Genomic DNA, 21696 nt, shown 5'->3' on the forward strand with positions numbered 1-21696 from the left:
TACCATGGTCCATCTGTACAGATTGCTCCAAGGCACATGCATTATGTAAAAACTGCACAGCTTTAATATTATTATAAGACCAGTTAGGCTGATGAAGATTCATCACTGCTGCAAATCCCTCATATAAATAATTCCACCAAAACTGCATAAAATGTCACTTAGCAAGCTACTGTTCTCAAATGTTTGAGCAAGAATGGACTTTAAATGGCTGTATTTCCTGTCAGCTGGAATAGAAAAGTACTAGATACCGTTAATGTTTCATGAAAATCATTGCTCATTTCAAAATTGCCTTTTACTGCACCTTCAAGAACAGTCATTAGCTTAATCACTACGGCACAGTAAGATGTGCAAATCCACATTTGCATCTGAAATGTATTCCCGCCTGTTTACTCAGTCTTTGAGGATTTCAGTGCATCTTTTAAGATTGCTTTGTTGCACTGGCTTACACACTATCACCCAGCAAGGGATAAGCTCATAAACTATAAGCAAGAAAAAGCAGTAGAGGGAGAAAATAGCATCAGAATAAGATTATTGTATAACCTCATAGAGTAAAAATAAAGCCATTCAAAGCCACAGGGGAACATAGAGGAACCTTTGCTGGAAGAAGGTAGAATCTAATACTGTATGAATTGTTAAGTTAACTGAGTCCCTTTGGGGGAAAGTAAGTTATGCTATTTTTCAGAAAGTAACCAGAACTTGAAAAAGGACAGAGGGAGACAATTTCATCTCTTGTTCTGTCCAGGCTTCACTTCTTTTGCTAAGCTACAGATTAAAGAGGAATAGTCGAATAGCAAACTGAAGGCAGAAACTATCATACTTCCGTTTCTCCCATTCAACAATCTGGAGCCATGCCGACATATCTAACAAAACCTACAGGTTAGCTTATAATGAATTATTTATTCAGCCTCTTGACAGAAAAGCCAGATTCCTTCTTTTGTTTGTATGCTTTATTTAACCCTTTAAAAATTCAAATTCAAATTTTTTTGCTTAGTGTCCTGTGAGTAAGTGCTTTTGTCTTTTTTTCCAGAACACTTAGAACCTTCACACATTACAGTACATTAAAAGAGCATATTAACAATTAAAAAATAAGAGCTGATTGACTAGCTTCTGGTGACAGTACGGTTGGAATTACTATAATGACCCTATATTCTCAGCTTTCAGAAACCATGGCTATATCTCTGATATAGCAAACATTCACAAATGTGGTTGTGCTAACGTGCAGTGGGTGGTATGCTCCGTTTAAAAGGGTAAACTGCCCCCAACTAAACAAGTTATATTGTCTCCACGAGTTCCTTAGCAGCCATCGCCTGATTTTACTGAAGCTTCAGACTCCAGACACTTTTTTTTTTTTCTCTGACATATGAACCGTAGGACTGCATGACTGACTGGAAGAATCTTCATCCTCATGCAGCATGGGCTGCAAATAAAAAGAAAGGGCATGCTGCATTTCATACCTGCTTTGCACACAATGCCAGACTAAAAGGCCAGTAAAATAAGGCCCGTCCGTCCCCGTCTCATCACTGCTGTACAGTTGCATGACACCTCAACCTATGGCGCTAAAATTTTTTGACAAATGACGGAGACTCTCAAAGGAAATTACTGAAATGGAAGTGCTGATTCATCACTGTATGAACCAGCTGAGACGCGATGCCCCTCCCCCGACCTCATCCTGACACACTCATTTGTCCCATCATTGATTAATTTCCAGTGTTAAAGTGTGGCGTCCTACAGGCCTGGAGGCAAGACATTAAAACCAGGGTACTTGTGTTCTTTCTTAAAGGCAGCTCTCTTTTTGGCTTGGTCTTCATTGGGGTGACTTAAAAAAAAAAAAATGACTAAACTAAACATGTAAGGAATTAAAGGCTGCTGATGCTGTGAATATTTCACATCAGTCAGCTGAAAGTACCCCAGAGGTCTTTTCTCTATTCATCTCAATCAGAGGGGTTTTAAGGAGGACTATAGCAATCGGCTGTGGCTGCCAAATCAGCTCAATGTCCTATTGCCAATTCACTTTAGAGGATCTACAGTTTTATCTCGGATGGACTCTACAGTGGGGCATCAATAAGAACAAGTACATGAAAAATGGGCTGTGCCTCAGAAAGAAGCAATTTAGTTTGCATTCAAATCCAGCCACACATTCAGAATGAGGGAAAAAGAAATTGGTCTATCACCTTTTCCAATAGAGTTCTCGATTAGAGGCTCTTTGTTAATCATGTTCGTTGTCTAATTGGGATATGACCATACACTTAACTACTGCATAAATTGAGGATGACAAAACAACAAGAAAGCAGGCATCACAAATCATCTCAAAATGTATTTGGAAAGCTCCTTCAGGCAGCATTTCAATTCAGATTTGATTAACAATAAGAAGCTGAGAGTACCCACCAAATGTAATACACTTACTGCAATACTTTAGCAATACTTTAGCATTCGTAACCAAGATTTCAGCCAGCACCTGTATATGGCAAACTAACACTCACTCACCTGTCACTTCTACTATGCCGAACTTTCAGTCCTTTAGGACCCACCTGTTGAATAAATTTCAAAGAGGTGGGTCCTCAAATTGTTACAATGGGATAACACTTTCTGTTCTGCTGTTAAATCAGAAATTTTAACATGGAAGTCTGCAAGGAGCAAAACTCTTTTGATCATTACTGGCACAGCCTGAAAAGTTGCCATTTTCTTCGATCCAGCTTTTTTAGTGTGAGAATTTGTAAAATGTTCCAGCTCTTCTTTTTATTATTGTTTTTTAGCTTCTTGGTCAAAGGAATGAATATTTAAGTACATCACTCCAGATATTCAAATTTTTTCACAGTTTTGTGACATTTTCTTTGTTGGCAGATTGTGATTCCTTAAAGATTCCTTATACTGTGTCATCTTTTCTTTTCTCACTTGACTTCAGGTCATGCTGAATTACCTGATCCTTTTTAGTAAGCTCCACATTGTGGTTAATATTAGGGTAATAATTGTGTCCCTGTCCAATGGGAAGAGCGGTGTGAACAGGCCTTTGAAAGGAGGTGCGCCAAATACTGAAACCTTTTGTATGACTGCAGGGGGAAAGGATTTCAGGTATAGCTGTTCCCGGTCGAGGTTGGCTGTAGAGGATTCCCTGCTTGGTCAGTGTGGAGAATGCTCACAGCCATTGGAATGACAGAGAATGAAAGAAAGGCAGCAGCTTGCAGGACGGGGAAGCAGTAAAAAGAGCCTCTTGCTGGTTGTGGTCCTGCTCCACAACCAGCAAGGAGTTAATCTGGAAGCCAGGAAGAGGAGATTGGCAGTGACTTGGCCACCACTGCCAACCCACCAGGGTGTTGCGGTTAAGGGTCAAAACACCCAATGTACGGTGGGTATCGCCTGATGGCCCAAGATGAGTGAAACCAAAGAATTGTACCAACTAGACCAAGACCTCGACAAAGTGTTAGAAGCCACATTAGCAGGGAAATCTGAGCAGGAAGTCAATACTGTTGTGAGGTCCAAAGAAAGGGGGGGGTGAAGATTCCAATCTCCCACACCTCTCAAACCTCTAAGAGACTATTGCCTCCAACAGAGATTTCCCAGGTCTCTGTTAAGTGCCGTCCTGGACCCTTATCTGAACCTGGCATCTACAGACCCTGCTTTCCCAAGACAATAGATTGCAGTCAGCGCCACAAATCAGCATGAACCTGCGTCATCCCGCAGAGAGGTACCCCTTCTCTGACCCTCCACTCAGGCTGACTCGATAACCTTATCAGGCAGCGAACGCAAATTGCCGCTCTGGAATGCATCCATACTCATAAGGCCACCAGGGTTGATATAATAAGAAATAGGATACTCAATGTCTCAACTGATAAAGTAAGAGACTGCAAAGAACCGACAGTTCGAACCGTTTTTCTACAAGCTAATTTGGCAGAGATAGGACATACACCAAATAATGAACTACTCCAATCATGTGGCCACAGCACCACCTGATGGCGAGCCATCAGAATCAATGGCGTGTTGCCACCACACCATAACCTACCTACTTGAATTCCACTCATAAACGTCTGAGAAAGAGAAAAAGAAAGACACTTCATACACTGTCCATAGCCACGTCTCTGATTTGCCACAGCCAGTCAACATATGCATGAACATCATCTCTTCTTAGTTCATTTGTTTGTGTGCTCTGTGATGTCATGGTAGCCTAATAATAATAATTGTGTTTTACAATGAATCAGATAAAACCATGTCCACCAAAGTAACCACAACAAGTAGAGAAAACTGTACTTATCAAACGATACATTTATCCTTGTTTTACATATAACTAACCCTAACCCTAACCCCAAACTTGGGTGAATAAAAGGCGTAGTTAAAATCTAAATCAAACACCACCCCTGCTATGCCCTGAAGGGAGAAATTCAATTGTACCAAATGTCGCGCCGACAACCAGACCACACCCATGAGTCTACCCCAAAATAAAAGTAGTCAAAATTAATTTTTTTCAAGTAGTTTTGGTAGAAGTTCTGAAGAGGAGAGCTCCCCCAGAATAGAAAAGAAACTAAGAAGTCAGAATTTAGTCGCTAAGCTACAAGGGCTAAGTTACAAGTTGAAGCTGAAGCTGCTGGAGACCAGAACAAGTTTGGCTGCACGGCACTCAGCCTCCAGTGTCTCGAGTTGCCGTGGTAACCAGGGCTTCTTGTGCCGCCCGTGACTCCAGTCTGTTTTCATCAGGAAGGATAATTCAGATATTAAATTAATAACCAAGCCAATCCCACGAAAGACAACACTGTTGCTGAAGAGGGACGAGTCTGGCTTGGGAGGCCATGACGAAGGACCGCGATGCAGCCGCTCTCGTCGGACATCTGCTCTTTGCGTGGCCAGTTGAGTCGTCTACCAAGTAAGGTGGTGTTTATTTGCTTCCCCAGCGGGTTGTTCTGAGTGGTGCGAGGCATGGCTATTAGACAACATTGTATCAAATTGTAGCTTTAGAGCTCTCCTTCCTCAGACAGACTCCCCCTTCTATTTTGATAAACGATCTGCCATTCATTCGCCCAAATCCTCAAGAATAACCAGCCACTTAATTATCATGGTTATATCATGCAATTTCATTGACATATCCAAGCTCACCTGTTTCACCTTGCACCTGTATATAATGAGCATGTTTCCCCTTCTTTTTAATGAATAAAAAACCCCATAAATTAAGCCATTGTTACACTCCTTCCTTCAGTAATTGTTCTTCAGTCAATCCAAAGTAAAGAACATTCCTTCTAGATTGAGATTTGATAAGAGGCAACCCTATACACAGTCCAAGGCACAACAATAACCTACAAGCTGGCGAGAGTGTTTTGGAGTTGAGGAGAAGAAAGGCAACATCAACGTCTGCACATCAGCCAAGCAGAAGAGAAAGGGAAATCCATTGTTTGAGCGGAGAAATTAAAAAGCTCACCAAGAAATTCAAAAGAGGGAAGGCATCAATGATGTGGCAAGTCAAATGTGGGAATGCCTCTGCAGAAGCCAAAGAGCAGAAAGCACTCTGAAGAAGAGGAAGAATGGGGAGAACAAAAGATCACAGTTCACCAAAGACCCCTTCCAATTGGACCAGCCCTAGAGAAGATGTGGAGGAGTTCTTAAAGAAGACCCACAATGACACCTCCAGAAACCAGGGCCTGAATGCCAACCCAAGCATCAACAGCACAAAGATCCCGGAAAAAGAACTCAACATCAGTGAACTTTGCTGGAAGGAAGCCCAAGAGGTGGTGAAGAAGGCCAGAACAAGATCTGTCCACAGCCCAAGTGGCATACCGTACAAGGTATATAAGAAATGCCCAATACTCCTTTGATAGCTGTGGAAACTGTTCCCGACCATCTGGAGATAGGGTACCATTCCATTATGCTGGAGGAAGCCAGAGGGCCTGGAACCAGGGATTTCAGCCAGATGATCCGTGAGGGCAAAATAAGCAATGGAAACTTGACTGTTGTCTGGCTGGATTTGGCCATATGCAATGATCATATGATCAATCCCTCACGCCCTCATCCATGCAGCATTAGACCATTTCCACATCCCTCAGCACATCAAGGGAATGATCGCCAGCTACTTTGGCGGAAGCAGCTACAATTCAAGACAGCCCATTTTACATCAGGAAGGAAAGGGAAGGAAAGAAAGACAGCAGCGTGCAGGATGGAGAACGCAGCAGAAAGAGCCTCTTGCTGGTTGTGGAGCAGGAGAGAGGAGTTAATCTGGAAGCCAGGAGGAGGAGATGGGCAGTGACTTGGTCACCACTGCCGACCCACCACTGGGAGGGTGTTGCGGTGTCAAAACACCCAGTGAACGGTAGGTACCACCTGATGACAAACTCTCCAAGGCTACCTTAATTTAAGGTGAATGAAGGAGAAGCATATTCAGATGAATCTGTCAGATCAGAGGTTTTTGCTTCCAATACATCCATTCCTGTAACTAGCACAGGAAGCTGTCAGCATCTATGGGTCTATATATGGGTGTTTTTGCAAGTTGCTCATTTCAATGACATTCTCCAACATTAAAATGTTGTTTACCACAAACAAATATAAACACATTAAAACCATGTGAAGAGGCTGATACCTTTGACAGTAAAGAGAATTCAGCGAGCAGGAAACTCAGCCAATTCACTTTATTCAGCTGGATAACAACTGACAGAGTGATGAATGAACACTCCCTGAAGCTATTAAGCAATAAAAAGATGCAGGGTAATATTTACATCACAAGCATATTTTGATATGCATAGTGATGCTGTTCCACAGATATGCCCATGAATATAAACACGAAGGACCAGGGACAGAAAGAAAAATGCCTCTCACTTTATCTCGCCTCCTGGTCCAACTTCTTCTCACTGATAGAATAACAAAAAAGAATAATGATTTGCTTATACAGTATAATGTTATGATATTTTACTTCAGTTTTATCAATCGCTTCAAAGAGATGCACTGCTCCTGTTAAATGCTAACATTTCATAACATTGGACAAACGAAGCTAGAGTTTTCCAAGTTCACAGCAGTCAGAAACAGCAAATAGATTTTTTTTAACAGAAACACTCAAATAAATGCTGATACTTGCATACTCGGCAGCACAGTGGCATAATGGTTAGCGCGATTGCCCCACAACAAAAAGGTTGTGGGTTTGAATTTCTGTGCGGAGTTTTCCATGGTCTCCCTGTGTTTGCGTGGGTTTAAAACTGTTCAAAGACATGCATGTTTCAGTTAATTGGTGACTCTAAATTGCCTGTAGGTCTGAGCGCGAGTGTGAGTGGTTCTTTGTCTCTGCCTCTGTATGTTGGCCCTGTGATGGACTGGCGACCTGTCCATGGTGTTCCTGGTGTGTGCCGGGATTGGCTCCAGGAAGTAGAAGATGAATGAATGAGTGAATGCCATGTAAATCTACATCCACCCTAAAATACATGCTTGTAAATTGTTACACCATACAAAAAATCATCATAGATATTGTTAGTGTATTGCACAAATTTTACAATCTATCAACCATCTGACCTTACACCTTCATAGTTCCATATTTTGTGTATGTGTGATGATAATATATCTCCTTACAGATGACAGTCAATATATGAGATCTCTCTCGGTATGGGACCAATAAATCTGCATGGCACATTTTGCCTGAAAGTTTTTAGGCGTATTTATGCATTTAATTATAAGAGTTTGTCCATTATTCTCTGATTAATTCTGTAATTCTGCTCCCAAGTTCTCCAAAGTTCTCCAAAGTTCTGAAACTGTGTTGAGGAAACACAGACTGCCACTGGGTTTTTAGCTTTAGTGAGGTCTTTAAACGCATTCACCATGAAGTGTTCATTCATTGAAAAGGTTTATCAGTCCTTTGGGGGTTCTGGCCAGTAAATGAAGAACTGCAATTGCCTTATGTTCTTTTCAAATATCTTTTAACAACCTCCAGTTTAATGATACTCTGCATCTGAAAATGTGGCTACTAAGGACCTACTGATGCTACATAAACTGCGTACAGTAAGTGTTAGTAAGTGCTAAGTACTTGGCAATTACTGATCACTGTGCAATGTAATTTTTTCTTAAATTGATCTAATACTTATTCCCAGAGGGGAATCTCAAAAACACAAGAACATTAAAAGCTGTTATCCTGAGTAAGTGACTCAGTCTATTAAGCAATAAGTAACATTAAAAAATCACAACTTTAATGTTTCATGTACATATTCTTACAAAAAAAAAAAAATGACAGAACCAAACCAGAGCATGCAGATGTTAAATCACTCCATGCTAAGTCATATTTCATCATCAAGTTTCCATTATATTTTGTTATGATATTGTTTTTTTTCTTATGCACATCTGTACCCATTTGTAGCTATTTGTATCACATTGTTCATAGTTTGCTCACTTCATTATTGTTGTCTGTGTCATCAGAATGTCTTTATACTGTTTTTTTGCCAATTGTATGGTGTCATTGCTTGTCTGTTTTGTTTTTTTCTTTTAGACTATAAATCTAAATCTATGAATTTCAGTATAATATTTTAATTTCAGAGGTGCTCTAGCTTGGGGTTTTATGATACTTAAGATAAGTGACCATTTTAATCACACTGTAGATGTAAAAGAGACGAGTTGAATATCAGCAATAACTATAAAACCTTTGTGCAACACATCAGTTTCATGCTTTTTATTTGGATTAGGTTGAATGGCATAGTTTCTATTAAATGAATACAGAAACTAAACAAAAGACAATAGACTTGATACAATGTCATGTAGGCCGGTCACTCAACAGGGACTATTATAATGTTTGCAAGGTAAATTAAGTAGTTGAAAGAGTGTGTACAGATTTAAAAAGTGGTTTAATCCCAGGGGCATGAGAAAAAAAACAAAAACAGAACTGCCCCCTAGTAAAAAATACTGTCGCTCAACTAACCAGGGTTTCATTAATTCTTTTGTGAAGCAGCTAATTCAGACCTTTTCAAAATCAAATAATTTTGTTTATCAAATGAAAAATTATCTAATTTGAACAATATCTTCATAGAAATATTTTAATCAATGTTGCTGCAATTCAGGAAAAAAAAAAAAACCTAAATATATCCAACACTTTTTAAATCTTTGGCCAGTGAGATATTTTTTAATTACTCTTGTGTTCCATAGAAACCCAGTGAACAGCAGGTGTTTACCTTGATGGCAGTGGAGGCGATCTGTATGTGATGCAGCTTGTGCAGAGTGCTTTCCCTGTCGATGAAATAGGAGGCAGCCAGCTGATGCAGAGCTTCCAGAGTCACAGCTGTGCCATTGGATTCACTCACTTCAGTCGTCCGACTCAACTTCCGTTTGTCCACAAAGATCATTAATGACTCTTCCCCTATGAACACAGACACATGCACAAGCTTCATTTGTGACTCACCCCTCTAAAAACACACCCATGCACACATGCAACATTCTCAGTGACACAGTGGTAAATGTTAACCAGTCAACAACTGCCAGCGCTCAGTCTACAATCACACAGACAAGGCAGCAGTATGTCTGAGGATGAAAATGTGCTGAGTAGCTCAATAGTCTCCACATATTTTATCCTGTTTGCCAATTCACTGGCAATTAATCAGCAATTCTGCACAGAGTTTCTCTTTCAACACTGAGCATTGGTTCCTGAGGTTGGAAGGGGGTTTTATAGCAAGGTCAGGATCGGCACTCTCTCTCTCCAAACCAGGGTTGTTTTTGGCAGCCATTTTAGATTTTGTCTTAGTTTTAGTCTTATGAACAAAAATGCTTATTAGTTTTAGTCAGATTTTAGTCATTTCTAGAGTAAAGTTTATGCACAAGCAACAAAAGATTAAAATAGCCATCCATTGACCTTTTTTTATTTTTTCTTTGCCAAACAATTCCAACCATAGATTCTCCATGTTAAATCAGAGAATATGAGAATACACAACCACAAACCACCACAAACATACATTCACAGCAATATTTTGACAAATCTTTAGTGGTTTCAACACAATGCACAGAGCTTTAAATCTGCAGTGATAACTGAAAGCAAGTATTTACTTAAGATTCTTTTGTGGCTTTTATTTGGTAGCTGATGGTCAAAATGAACAGACAAATGACACAGTTTCAGTCAGATGTTCTGTGATCTGTGATGTGCTGTTTGGGCCGTCTGGATGCCCAAAACTTCAAAGGTTAATGCAACTTTTTTTTTTTTTTTTTATGTTGTAAAGGTTGGTCAGTAAAAGCAAAGAGAACCACAACTTGTCTCATTTACCTCCCAGAGTAGCGGAGAGCAGGAAGTGGGTTCCGTATTTTCTGATGATATTGTCAGTGATGGCACCGAGACTGGGCCTCCTGCCCAACTGCCTAATGGTCTGGAGAAACTCTGGGTCCAGTGGCAGGGAAATGCCATTGTTCTCTTCTCTCTCAAGGGCCAAGCTGTTCACCTTCCAGCGGCCAAACTCCCTGCAAAGTCACACAAACACATGCTCATTGGAAGAAAAGGACACATACCACACAGATGCCACATGCAGGCACAAAGAGGACAGCGTTTCCAACAAAAGTCACATTATTTTTTCGTCCACCGCTGTCAAAAGTGACACAATGTGATGGCTGTTTTCAATACTTCCATTAATAAATAAATAACCCAAAACCCACCTAGTTGATCTGATTTATTGCCTGGACACAGCTTGCTCCTAAGAAGGAGGCTCATCTTCAAAACTGTGCCTTACCAGGTGTTAAATACGATGTCTGTACGACCTCTGCGTAGGGTTTATATGGACAGAAAATACAACCGCTTCGTACATAGACTCACTACTATAAAAAAATAAACATCTTCTGCACCGTTGAGTTATCGAAAAAAACAAACAATCAAACAAACACAGCTTTGTAACAAAAGCACAAACATGCAGGTGTCCAAATGTCTTTTTATTTTTTTGGTAGGGGGTGCATGACGCAAATCCACTTAATATTCTGTATCAAAATTTCATGCAGAGAAATATTTGGTGCTGTTTGTTTTTGGCACCTAGCTGCTAAATAAGTAGAGAGATAAATGAAAAATAAAAACAACCATGACTCAGATGGTCTCACAAAACCTGAGACACACTGATGAGAAGCTGACTTAGTTTTGACTTCATTACGGCTCTTTATAAAGAATAAACAAAGGGATTATGTAACACTGTTGATTGAACAACCCCTCGCTATTTTTGATTGTCTCATTTTAATCATGCAATGATGCAGTCTAAGAGATTGTATAACAAGACAGACTGAAATTAAGTTGTCATGAATTTAGAGGAAAAAAGCAGTCTGAGGCCAAAAAGCACTGGCCATTACTCATTGTGTCCCCAGTAAGAGTCGAATGTGGGACCTTTTGTCCCGTGTTACACTCCGTCTCTGTCACCTCATTTCCTGTGATCCCTCTGCTTTCAACTCTGTAATAGAGGTACAAAATGCTGCCAAAAGACTTCCTGAAAATAATAAGGCCAGGATGGTGTCTCTGCTCTATAATTATCAAAATAGGAATAAGAACTTTATGTCACTCCACTATTTCTACCACCATCCCATCCAAACCAATTTATTAGATTATGGACAGACATGTAAAACCTTATGTCAAACAACATTGAGTTATATAATACCCATACCTACCTATAGCAACTGAAGATCCAACATCTTTATCTCCAGATTGGTCTCCACCTTCTACCAAGACTGTTTAACACTAAACTGCTAACCAGCTTGTCATAAATATTGCATACAGCACTTTTAGCTGTCCAGCTTTATGGAAAATGGCGGGAAAGGTAGGATTAGGCCAAAGCAAAAAAATTCATTTCATTTTTTACCCATGAGAGACCTAAAGCAAACACATTACCAATGGCTTTGTTTAAATTACACTGAAAACATTTAGTAAAATCTATAAATATAATCATCAGCATCTGATCCATGCAGATTCTTTTCAACTAATTTGATCTTGTCTAAGAGACAGAGTGTCATCACAGCTTTCAACATCCCTGTGATGCACACTATCATGGCACTGACAACTGCATTCCTGAAATGTCAGATTATGTAGCTCCTGGGAAGAAAGTCCTTTAAAATTTTCTCTCTGAAAAAGAAACATTTTTTAAAAATGTGAAATAGACATTTCACGTTCTCTGCCCCCTACCCCTCAATCCCATCAGCCTACAGGCTTTTAGCATCCATCCACCCATCCATTTTCATCCGCTTATCATCGTGGGGTTTTAACATCCCCTCATGCAAAAGACTGATACACATAAATTCAACGCACCCTGCAAATGTCTAAACAAAGCTGCCCTTGCTGTAACAACATTGCTACACAAAATATCACAGAGTCCCTCTTGTTGCCAGCCTGCTGCCAATCAATTTCCCACCAATAACAATTACCCCTGAGAAAAGTACGAAGCAGAAAGCCACTCATTAAGGCCTGTTTCATGTTAGGTCTCTATTAGAGCGGCCATTAGTGTTAGTGTTACTCCTCTGGGGCAAGCAGAAGAGAGGGAGAGCTTAACTGTAGTGGACATGGCATTTCTATATGTGACTTGCTGATAGGCAGTTATCAGTGATGTCATAGCTGATCAACTCAACCTCGCCTTTTGCTTCACCTCATACATACACACACAAGATGATCTTGTTTTTCATGGAGGACTGCACATTTATTTCACCTTTAACACTCCTGAGTGACTGAAATTGCACACACATGCACAAGCTGGCGTGTTCATTTAATCTGCAGCTCTGTGCAACAGGGGGTGTTGCAACGCATTTACCTGTCAGCATGCCTCCCTCTGAGGCATCAGTAGAAGCGTCTCAGATCCATCACAGCTTACGTGCAGCTTGAAAGTACTGCTTGGTGCCCGAGAAAATAAATCGGGCATCCGTTAACTAATCAACCTAACGAATAGCCTGCTGATGCAGTTGAAAGGCCATAGGGCATAGCAAAATGCAAATTAGTCAGTCTGTTCACTGTGTCACTGAGCATGATAAAGGAATGCCTGAGGTCTCCTGAGACAATTACAGGGGAAATTACATTCTGAAGAACATTCAGTGTTTTCAGATAATGTGATTTGATTATTTCAAGATACTCTTAAAAGAATGGAAACCACAAAGGGGGCACTTCATGTCTTTCAAGCTTCGAATGACATGACTTGCAACATGCATTGACCTCTTCATGAGTTTGAAATTGCTGGCATATCCGTTTTACAAAACCTAATTTATGGTTAAAATCACTTGTCTGGTATAATCCATGCTGCTGGGGTTTCACACTAAAGGTGATTTATTATTTTTTTTTCATCATACAAACATCTCAATGTCACATTGCAGAAAGCAAAGAATTCTTCCAGTAGTCTTTCCAGGTGTTGTCAATATTTGTATTTGTAAAATGTTTCCAACAGCGAACAAAGTATCACTAAAGAGAGTTTTCTCCCATTTTTCTTCTTGCTCTTTTACTCAGATGCATAATGACTTGAGAGCAGTTAGGTCCAGATCCTGTTTTTGTAACCAAACTGTTGATTCACTCCGGTTTACACATTGAATACATAATGTTTACATGCTAAAGAAAGTGAGGAATGCATGAATAAATATATATTTCTTTAATTATTCTTAAGTGAGGTATATTTATTATTATTTATGTTATTATTATTATTATATTATTATATTTATTTTTAAGCTGCATCATTAATATAAAGGAATCCATCAATGTAATTGGTTGGCTCAGGAAAGTCTAAGTCCACATTTGACTTTGTCCGATATTGTTGTCTCTATATGCTTTTTATAATTTTAATTTACATTTTGCCAGTTCATTTTGATAGGGAACCTTATCATTGATTAGATCATGCTCAGTCTCTGTTTCCACAAAGAAAATGCCATATTTCCGTTTTCTATAAAGCAGATGCAAGGAACAGATATTGGCACATATTGGAAAACTCATTCAGCAACTTAAATGAGATATGAAATATTTTGTGCGATATGCTCCAATGTGAGCGTATTGCACATCAGTCACATATAAATAATATCTTCAGGGTATGGTTTTGACTGATTGGGGAAAGAAAGCTAATAAAGTCAGTGAGGCCTGAATTAGAACACATTGTTGTATTTTGTAGCTGTTACCCCAGATACCAAAATAACTGCTGTGGAAAACAATTGGTTGATGTAGACTCAAAGTTATTTCAAGGACCTCCCCAAAGAGAGTTGTGCAGAATGGGAGAAAAGTCCTTCATGCTCCATTCAGTAAGGTACACAAAATTACAATGTATTTGGAGGACCTAATAAACAAATCAACACCAATTGGTTTGTTGTTTTCAGTGGTCCACATATATATATATATATATATATATAAACTGTCAAACAATACATTTTTAATCAGATAAATTTAATGGTCCTGTGGATTCTTTTTTTTATTTTTTTTTTTGAGGGGGGGACATATAAATACTTTATACATATTAATACTTTTTAAACGAAAGAGCAGATGTGGTGTGATGTGGTGTCCAGATTGCTATATATATATATATATTAGACACCCCTCTATTTCTTTCTTTCTTTTTTTTTTGCAAACAAACAGATATCCACAATGAAGTGTCCCTCTTATTCATATTTTAGCCAGCTCCTGAGACAGCCTCATTTGTTTACTTGTTTATCAGAGAGGAGAGCTGTCAGGCTGCTTCTTATGTACAATGTTACCTGGAGTGGTGAGATATTAGGGAGCCAGCAGTGTGAGCTTTTCATGGGCTCCTCAATGAGCTGACCACTCGTGATCGCCCATCACTTCTGACCACCTCTCCAGGGGACAGTCCTGCATACTAATGCTTGGCTTTGCTCTTTACTGCCAGCCACCATCTTGGATAGTGGCTTACGGCAACTCTGCTTGGACAAACTTCATTGGCACACTGCCTGATATGCGTAGCGAGAGACATTTTTTTTCCAGATTATCAGATGCATTATTGTGTTAAAATACCAAATTAATCATGCAAATAAATTAACCTAGAACAATGCATTATATTTGACAGCACTATACATGCCCAAACAAATCTCTGAAAGGCCTGATTCAGAATGCTGCTGCACGAATATTAAAAGGAACTAGGAAAAGGGATCACAGATCTGTCTTAGCTGCTCTTCATTGGCTCAGAATAGAATTTAAAATTCTTCTGTTAACGTATAAAATTTTTAAAAGCCAAGCTCCATCATATCTGAGAGAGCTCATAGTTCCTTATTGTCCTAGTAGGCCACTCTGCTCTGTAGATGGAGGTTTATTACCCCTCTCTCTCTCCCCCTTGCATGCACTGACATACTACTAACCATGTTTCTCTGAAGTCCCTGTTTCTCCCAGATCTAACCATGTCTAAGTATTTAAGTATTTACGAACCATGTTTTCCGGAAGTCTCTGTCTCTCCTTGATTTGATTTGGCATACATATATACATATGGTATCTATATACATACATATAGATTTTTATTTATTTATTTAATTTTTTTTTTAGCTTTAAGTTTGGCCAGTCTGACCAGTGTGGGAGGAAGATGAAAGAAAGGGGACAAAACATATGTGTTTCTTTCTCCTACTCATCCAGTCACTGTGGAGACAAATAATGAAAGAAAGTGAGATCTACACAGCGAAAGAGTTTGTAATGATGGGGTTAATAGCGTGTGGTTGTGAACGCTTCATGGCATTGCCACCAACAGATTTACAACATCAAACAAACATCACACCATTAATTTGTGAATATCCCATTAAACCTACTGAGAGTTCATATAAACAAGGAAACACACTGTTTCCTGTTCATTTTTTTTACATAGCCCGTCACACATAGGATCTAGCTGACTGACTGATAAAGAGGTCAAACTGCCAAAACCATTAACCAAAGTAATCATGCAATTGCTCAATGCATGTACAAAGACCCCTTGAGAGACATCAGAGGTGCCTAGTATTCATTTATAATAGATGAAAGACGTGTCAATTTAGTGTCGTTTATGCAAACAATATTTTAAGATAGTGTATCTATATATCTATATATATGTGTGTGTACTGTTATCAATTGGCCTATCTCTGACTCAATGTGGTAGGTTTAGGTCATGGGTTGGGTCAAATAGCTTTATCTGGCCTTATTCCCGTAGAGCTGCTTGCTTGTTTCCCTCGCAAGCTCTGGCAACACTGGTCTGAACATAATACAGAGATTCTTGAAGGTTTGACGGCTTAAATCTTTTCACCTTTTCTTGTTTTAGCATCATAGACAAGCTATACATTTACATGGGTTAAAATGTTAACAAATTAAATAAAGACACCTGAAGAGAAATATCTGAAGACAACTGAAGTGAGCTGCCATTACTCATTACTGAAGAGTCTCTACAGTTGCCAGGCAAACTCACACCAGTAAAAGTGCTTCAGAAACTCCCAGCTCCCAGCCAAGAATTAGTCTGTCAAATAGCCCTCTCATGAAAAATCTATTTGTTGAAAACTTTAAATAGAGATAGAATTTAAATGGAAATCAAACAAATGGAAATATAAAGTCATCATCACTGTGCCAAAATGGAGTTGCTCCCAGGTTTTTTTTTTTCAAACTTTTTCTTACTTGCATTCTTTATTAAAGTGATGCACCAGATGGTTTGTTACTAAGAACCATCTGCAGGGGGGCTTTGTTGGAACATGTTTGGAGAAAGGGAAGCCGCTTAAAAAACAAAAAAACAACACTTGGCAGATGATTGGATGAACTATCAAATGATGTAGCAGGACAGCACTGAATAGGAGCTACATCACAACAAGTTGCAGCTGTGAAGCTTTAAAAGCCACTTAGCATATCAGAAGGAGATTCTTGCTGACTTTGGCTGAGGTCAGTCATAATTCTTCACCCATAAAACAGTTTGGGGTCTCGGAAAATAGATTTTTAATTCTAAATTGAATCTTTATGTTAGGAAACAATATTAGTTTGGAGACTGGAGCAAAATAATTCTAAGTTGTATCAATCCTCTGGTTTTGCCAATAAAGTGAATAAACATATTCCCTAAATATCCAAGCATTTCGTTGATGGCTGCAGGACACAAGCGACCACTTTAGGCACCAAGTCAATGACAATGACCTGCCTCCATAGGTTTTTTTATCATGTTGTCATGGAAGACTGCATTAGCTCCTCAACAAAACCAGTCAAGATCAAGATGCAGTTTAGATCAATGCCGATTAATCGTCATTATAGTAATAAAATAGCTAGTAAGCATTTTTTTTTAAATAAATGCTTTGGTAAAATCAACAATTTTACAATTATGGCATAATTGATTACATACAATAATTTCCAACCAGAAGCACTACATCACAAATCTTTGTCGTGCGTAAGTGAATTACTGAGTCATTGCCAAAAATACGTTAAAGGACCTTTGACCACTAAACATAAATCAGTGTCAAATCAGGTCATCCCAATGTCATTGTTTGTATTGTACAATGTGTAATTTGAAGAATTGATGAAGATATCATTTGCGAGAATGAGATGGAGATGGCATTGGTTGTTGTCATCTTTTATGATTATCAGTGTTAAAAGCTAGTTGTTGTTTACTTTTTCTTGGAGAAAAAGAAAAACAACAAGCATTTTTTACCATTTAACATTATTTTGTGAAAGTGAAATACTGTACAGTCTGAAAAAAACTAAAGAAAAAAAATGCAAACAAATCTGCCAAAACATTGTAGGAGAGTAACCTTTGTTTAAAAAGAAAAGAAAAAAGAAAAAAAGGAATTGCCTTATTTATTCATGGATTCCATGAATATCACTACACCTCTGAACAGAGAGCGAGGGCATATCAGGAAGAGAAAGCCTGATTTGCAGGAGGGTTTGCTGACATCAAGACTGCTGATCCCTTTTGTACTGCAATTTGTCATAACAATGTTGACAAGAGGCTTCTCTCCACACAAAATGAGGAATGCTTGGAATCACATTTTGTACATAATTGGGCTTTCAGATGCCGTCTATACACCACATGGACACAAATGTAAACCAAAAAACACAGATGCAAGCTAGAAGACAGGCAGGCCAGTGGCTATGCTAAGCCCTCCTCTTTATGACACAGGTCTTGTGTTTAAAAAACACCTACATGTGGTGACATATGCAGCAATACCTAATTGTATCGCCACATGTGCAAATTTGCACACTGCATATTCATATCATCACAATTTTATCATAAACATTATTTAGCAAATAGTAAATCACTTACATTGAAAGTTGTACTGATATCAGCTCCAAACCGTTGTAACTCAATATGTGCATGGTGACATCAGTTCAAAGACGACAGACTTTACTCAACAAGACTAAACATGTAAGCTTTGTATTGCTATGTGGAAAACAAAAGAAGAAAAGGGAGCAACGAGTTGCAATTTGACGCATTGTTATGTTGATATATGTAAAAAGAAAATGTGATGAGGAGTGGAGTGCAATGATGAGCTTTGCCAGCGGAGGAGAATGGACTTGGGTCACAACAATTTGAAGTGAAATGAAGAGGAGAGTTTAACAGCAACAATGCTTCATTATTCACCTTATTTTCAAACACAGAAGTAAATAGTGACGAACTTCTGCATTTTTGTGCAGCACTTCCGGTCAGCCGCTTTCCCTTACAGTGCAAGCTAATGTTGATCAATAGTGTCATGGATACACGAAAAAGAAACCTTACAAAAACAAGATGGGAGGCTGGTAACACATCCTCAGATGCTTATTGACTGACTGTACCACTTCCAGTCAAAGCAAAGCCGACCTCCACACTGCTGGAGTCCTTACTACATTGGCCGGCACGATCGAAACGGCCGGTTGTTCCTGCAGTCATGCATAAAATAAAAATTCAATTGACACTTGAAAATTAGAAGACATTTTATTTAACACCAAGTTGTATGTGAAATTATATACACTGAAAATCTTTTGGTACCATTCAGTTATTGAAATATAATCACAAAAATAGAAGAATTAATGAAAAATAGAGGTGGCAAACACGAACTGTTAAGAATAAAGCGAGCTCATTCAAGAAACACCCTCTTTCTCATAAATTGTAATTGTGTACTTAATGTAAACATACACATTATGTATGAATGCATGTCCTGCGTACAAATGATAGCACAATCAAGGCACAGTGGTCGGTAACTAGATTAAAAAAAAAAAACAAAAACAAGTGGACATGACGTTTTTGCCTAAATGTACATTGCCATTTTTACTCAGCATCCTCATGGATGAACCACAGGCAAAGGGATTTATCGTCTTTCAGCGGGGGATGCAGATCATATTGCGCCTTACATCCACATTCAGTGGCTTCCCCTCTAGGTAAACTTTGGATTTATACCAGTTATTATTGTAGCCCCTAATCGCACAAGAGACCCCAGTCTTCCTTGAAGCCATTACTTAACCAAAAACTAAACAAAACAAAACACAAATATCTCTGTAGCTGCAGTAGACACAAGTTAGCTAATAGCTACACAGTGGTGAAGAGTGCTGGACCGGAAGTGTCACACAAAAACCCGGAAGCTGGCTGTGTTCTGTCTTGCCTCCGTGTTTCTGTGAAAAATAAGGTGAATAACACACTGGTCAAAGTGATAGCAATGAAACTGAAGTTGACCCAAATTATTCTTTTAAAGGCTGCACTCAACGTACACCCTGATGTGGCAAGTGGGATACAAAAGAGCTGTGTCCCAATTCTGGGCTACATACTATAGGGGCCTGTGTTTGTATTTTGGATTTCCCTATATTTTTTTTTTTTTGCCAAAAGACATGATCTTATATTGAATGTTCCTTCAAGTGCAGCAGAGAATGATGAAAATAATATGACAACAAAACACAGACAGCCCAGGAAATTACACATTTAAAGCTATAAATCTTTTAAGTTCTGCTTGTAAACTCTAATTGCTTAAGTTTGCATTATGGCAATGCACACAGACACAGCGGCTCTGTGCTTTTCATTCCGGTGTTTTGTGTTTTGTCTAGTATTGCATCTTTTTGTCCTACCAAAATCCACATTCGGTCAGGCCAGCCGGCATGATCTTCTGAGGACCTGAAATGGCTGTGAGAGGAATATTACGACCGACTTTCTCTGCTTCGATGAGATCCTGGCAGACATAGCCAGGAGCCCCAGCTCTCCGTGGATCACCATACCCGAGGGCAGGCAATGGAGACAGTGTAGAGAGAGGAGAAAAAACTGAGGCATCAGCAATCCGCTGACCAAAAATCCTGATGCTGTACATATTGTGGTAGGCGACTTAAGCCATATAGACTGGAGGAGCAAACAGACTGAATAAAGTCTATGCAAATATCAAGCAGAGATAAAGGGCCAAACCACTACCACACCTAGGCCAGTCTGATCACCTGTCATTGTTATTAATTACGGCATACACCCCTCTAAGGATAATGAAGGAATGAAGTCAGTGAACCAAATCATTTGAGTCCGCACTGCTTCCAATGAGTCCACTGACCTGGGTCAGTGAAATGATTCAGATGAATCAACTGATTTAGGACTGTTTCAAGTCAGTGAACCGGCTCACCCAAATTATCTGATTTTCTACTTTTTTCGATGAATCCGCTGACTTGTCTTGTGTACTTACAGATGTTTGTGTCAGTCCCAAGCCCAGATAAATGGGGAGGGTTGTGACAGGAAGGGTTAAATAAATGTGCCCAAATCAACCATGCAAGTCACAGAGCTGACTTGCTGTGGTGAGGCCAAATAGGGAAACAGCTCAAAATGAAAGTACAAATAGATAAAATAAATAAATAAATAAACGAGTAAAAGTAAAGTAAATAAACAAATAAAAATTATAGAAAAGAAGAAGAGTTGCAACTGAGCAACATGGGGCTGTAGACAGTTTTTTGAGATTTTGATCATGACTGATGAGATGTGCAATCTATGGACTTGAGTACCTCAATTTTAAACTAAGTTTATTGTATTCCCACACAGTGATGCTCTGATTTTAGGTTAGACTTCCATGACTGTCAAGCTTCCCTTTTTGTTTTTATTTCTTCCCCGGTCTTCACAGGTTTTTCTAATTCCCCCTTTTCATGCCTTTGTTGCTATTGGTGTAAATGTCTAATGCACTAGCTAAATGTGTGTCACTTGTATTATTAATCAAACATTGAATGTTATGTTGCAGGATGATGTGAGCTCATTTGAGATTGGTTTGATCCACCATGAAACTACTATCATGGTGGATCAAACCATGAAAAACTTTGTGGTACTGGTATACATGGCTACGATTTTATCACCAAGGCCTACAAAACCAACATCATGATTTACATCTGAAAGACAACAGTCATTATTCACATTCACTTTAGTCAAAAATAAATATAATCAAAGGCCATTAAAGCCTCTTAAGTATTGAAGAAGTATCGAAGAATCATGTTACCAGCATTGTTGCAGACAAACTTCCCTCAGTTCAATGAAGTACTTTTAATTCCTGAAGATCTTAGCCATAAATTGCACTGTTGTAACATTCACTGCACTGTTAAAAACCTGCTAAAAGCTATCCCTTGTTTACATCTGTTTACCAGCCTGCAGTCCTTCTCCATTCAGCCTTTACATGCACATTGCTGTGCTTCTTTGTATGTTGCTCCCAGAGACTAACAGTTACTGTTCAGTATCCTTTCATACTGCTTAAAAAAAAAAAAGAAAAAAAAGAAAAAACAAACAAAGAGAAAAAGTTGCCCACGTGTAAAGAAGAAGAAAGGCTCCTCTGCCAGGCACAGCACAGAGAGGCCAAGAATATTTGCTTCTTCTGATCTCACTCAATTTTCATCAGGGCAAACTTTGAGCTTTCAAGAATTTTATATTTTCCATT

At 39.0% G+C, this 21696-nt stretch overlaps 1 protein-coding gene across 1 annotated transcript in view; it reads right to left on the reverse strand.

The window, feature by feature from the left end:
- LOC115042324 (BMP/retinoic acid-inducible neural-specific protein 3-like) overlaps positions 1–21696 on the reverse strand; it is a 51224-nt gene that overhangs the window by 20147 nt on the left and 9381 nt on the right. The window contains exons 3-4 of the mRNA XM_029500468.1: positions 10193–10383; positions 9114–9298 (exon numbers count right to left, since the gene is read on the reverse strand). Of these exons, the coding sequence (XP_029356328.1) occupies positions 9114–9298; positions 10193–10383 (376 nt within the window). The remainder of the gene's footprint in view (positions 1–9113; positions 9299–10192; positions 10384–21696) is intronic.

Source organism: Echeneis naucrates, chromosome 4 (assembly GCF_900963305.1).
Source record: "Echeneis naucrates chromosome 4, fEcheNa1.1, whole genome shotgun sequence".
In the NCBI taxonomy this organism is placed as follows: Eukaryota; Metazoa; Chordata; class Actinopteri; order Carangiformes; family Echeneidae; genus Echeneis; species Echeneis naucrates.